The sequence below is a fragment of the Morone saxatilis genome, unplaced genomic scaffold, assembly GCF_004916995.1.
Source record: "Morone saxatilis isolate NCDOM2014 unplaced genomic scaffold, NCSU_SB_2.0 Contig22, whole genome shotgun sequence".
NCBI lineage: Eukaryota > Metazoa > Chordata > Actinopteri > Moronidae > Morone > Morone saxatilis.
Window position 1 is genome coordinate 201,415 of NW_023339785.1, and position 3,156 is coordinate 204,570.

At 38.9% G+C, this 3,156-nt stretch overlaps 1 protein-coding gene across 1 annotated transcript in view; it reads right to left on the reverse strand.

Annotated features, from left to right (window-relative positions):
• Positions 1-1,529: 1,529 nt before the first annotated feature.
• The window catches only part of LOC118333599 (magnesium transporter protein 1), a 6,251-nt gene continuing 4,624 nt past the window's right edge, over positions 1,530-3,156 (reverse strand). Inside the window, exon 9 of the mRNA XM_035669312.1 lies at positions 1,530-3,115. Coding sequence (XP_035525205.1) covers positions 3,100-3,115 — 16 coding nt within the window. The 3' untranslated portion in view covers positions 1,530-3,099. The remainder of the gene's footprint in view (positions 3,116-3,156) is intronic.

Here is a 3,156-nt window from a genome sequence, read left to right on the forward strand (position 1 = left end):
TATCCACTTTGCTGCTGTAAGATTGGAATTTACCCATTGTGGGACTATTAAAGGAATATCTTATCTTATCTTATCTTATCTTATGTTCAGGGGGTCAAAATGCCAGTTAATGTTCTGTGGCAACGGCGGCAAGGAAAAACGGTCTTTTAAGAGCCAGAAACCTAGGACAGACCCTTCAGCTCTAGGTGGGTGGTCGTCTGCCTTGCGTCTTAGTCCCTCCTACAAGGGATGCATGGATAGACAGGAACGAGAAGGAACGAGGAAATAAGTTTCTCCCCATTAAAAGAGACGCCGTGCGCATTTACGCACGAGGCACAGCAGCTTTGTTGAACATTGATTTAATGTTAATAAATGTTATTTGTTGTGTTATTTTACATCTCCAGAAGTTCCCACACACAGTCCAGGTTAATGCAGGTAAATTGTTCAGAGTAAAACAGCCCTCCTCCTGATAAATCTTCTATATATACTCTGACAGACTGACTGACAGAATGCGTTTATTTTATTTGTTCATTATGTGCACGTGTATGTATTGATATTGTGATTGTAAACTCATTATTGAATAAGCCGGAATATGATTATGGTGTCTTTTGAACATTGGAAAATATTTATTAGGCTAAATGTTTCAGGGAAAACTGAAATGATGTAACTCGACTCAGCCTCATGTGACTGAATGGAAATGACAACAAATTATGTAAATGTGAAAAGTATTTCTTGCTGACAGACTCTACTCTCTCTGACTGTAATAATATCGTGTTAAACGGCTCAACTGCAGCAACCTATCAATAACTGATGAGGGCGTGTCAGAATTCCATGAAGGCTGCTCCTCGGTGCAGAAATAAGCGCTTTGGGACGGCCTGCAAGATGGCGGACCAGAACTTCCGGTTTAAGCAAGGTTTGAGGATCGAGGAAATGTCAAATAAGAGAAATGGGATCTATCCTATGACTCCTATTTGAGATGGCATGTTGGACTGACAGTGGGCTTTCTGCAACCCCTGTCGCAGAAGAGGTCACAGAGGTCCAGACGATGTCGACTGCCTTTAAGTGTTCGCCATCAAACAGGGCCCTTTGTCTCCCTGCCGTTGTAAGCACAATTCAGAACATGTGGATCCACCTCCAGCCCATATGGGACAAATTGTCCAGAGCACTCCTCTCATTGATGGTTGGTTGTTCAATGAACCTGGATTAACACATGCAGTTCTGTACATTTGTAGCCCTCTAACCTATGGCCCAGCTGGCCCAGTTTCCAATTGCTGAGCTAAATAAATGAGCTAAACAGCAGGTCCATTGGTGCTTTATAGTGCATGGTTGCTACCAGAGGTGGTCCAAAGGTCTATCTATCTCAGGGTGCTAGGGCAGAGCCTCGATAGGGTACACCAATAGCGAAGCCTGTTAAAGCAACATGCACATACTCACAGAACTGGAGTTCCCAGATAACTACTATTTTTACATTCTGTGTGAAGCCATGCTTCCCTTGTGCATACTGGGCGTTTCTTTTCTTCCAGAAATGTAAAGAAAGACAAACATTGAAATGCAGTTAAGGCACTTTAATATCAGAAATAATCACTTCGGATCAAATATTATCTCCTGGTACAACCTGATAAGGCAACCACAAACATTTAAAGCACTTATTTTAAACAACATAAAGAAAATTATACTTTTGATGAAGTATTCTGATGAATGAGCTTGTATACTTCGCATGATATAAAAACTACAAAACTGCATATAGCTGTGGAGTTAAGGCCATTTTACTTATTGATAAAGGGACACATCATTTTTTAACAAAAGAAAGTGAGATTATTCAATTTAAACACAACACCAGCTCACTGCAGAGCTATTGCAAGTGGAAAGAACAAAGGTACATTACACAAAACCCAAGTAAAAAATTATTTAATAATTCATTCATTCATTCATTCACTAATCATAGTGAAAAAAAAAATAACCCCAACTTTTTTACTACAAACTGTGTATTCTCATTTGGCAATATGAAGATGAATGGGGTAGCGAGGTACGATCATTCTGTCCCCACTAATGAATAAAATAGATTCCGAAACTTCCATCCCTCAATCTACTAGTACTTTAACTTCCAGATAGGTATGTGGAAAACCCTGAGTGTGAGGAATTCTCATTTGATGTTAAAAGTAAATCCAAGTAATTTCATTACTCGTGCATCCACCAAGTCATTTGAATGCTGAGATGTGTTACTCTGTTAACCCCAAACTGAGCTCACTGACTGGGAGTAGTGATGAGTAATTAAACTGGCTCTAGCTCCAACTGCCTTCAGATTTATTAAAATCACATGACATTTTATTATAAGCATACATGTGATCAGACACCCCAGTGGCTTAGCAGTGTAAGGCACATAGCTTATAGAGTAGCATTGTGGTGAAGGTCCTGCAAGGATTTAAAACAGTAAAATTGTTCAACAACACAGAAACGAAGGACTACTTGATAATATTACAGTATATAATGCTATGTTATGACCAGTGGTTCCAAGTATTGTTGTTTGTTTCTACGAAATCTTGTTTTTTACATAGCTTTGGTAAATGGGTGGAAATACTACAATTCCCATCCGTATTAGTGGGCAACCAACTAGGCAAACCTATTTAATTTCTTTGCTCTTTCTTAAAAAGTTGAATAAATGAATGGTTATTCAATGGTAATAATAATAATAATAATATGCTGGTTCAAGTTCAGCCACACACAAACAACTTAACAGACAAAACCGTCTATGACCTGTTTATGGTCCCAACAGTTTAAAAAAAATAAAGATACAGATGGAGATTTGTGACTTGGACTAACTATTACTAAATCAATTTAAGAAATGATAGTTTACTTTTCAAAATGCTAATCTAGAAAACACATTTTGGCACAAGAAAGTTTAGACTGCAAACTGATGATGAATGAATTGCTTGCTGAGTCTTTGTAAAGGCACAGCGTGACACACAGACTTTTGGCTCAAGAGATCAAAAGACAAACCATGGCAAGTAAACATAAATAAGGCATCATTGCCATGGACAGCACCACGCAGGGTGATGGCACTTTGGTGAACTTCCTGTCCTGAAGTTCATCCTTACTGTGAAGCTGGAGGATCCTCGTCGCCTAACTCATCAGGAAGCTGCAACAGAGACAAATAGGAAATAAGGTAGCCAATCACAG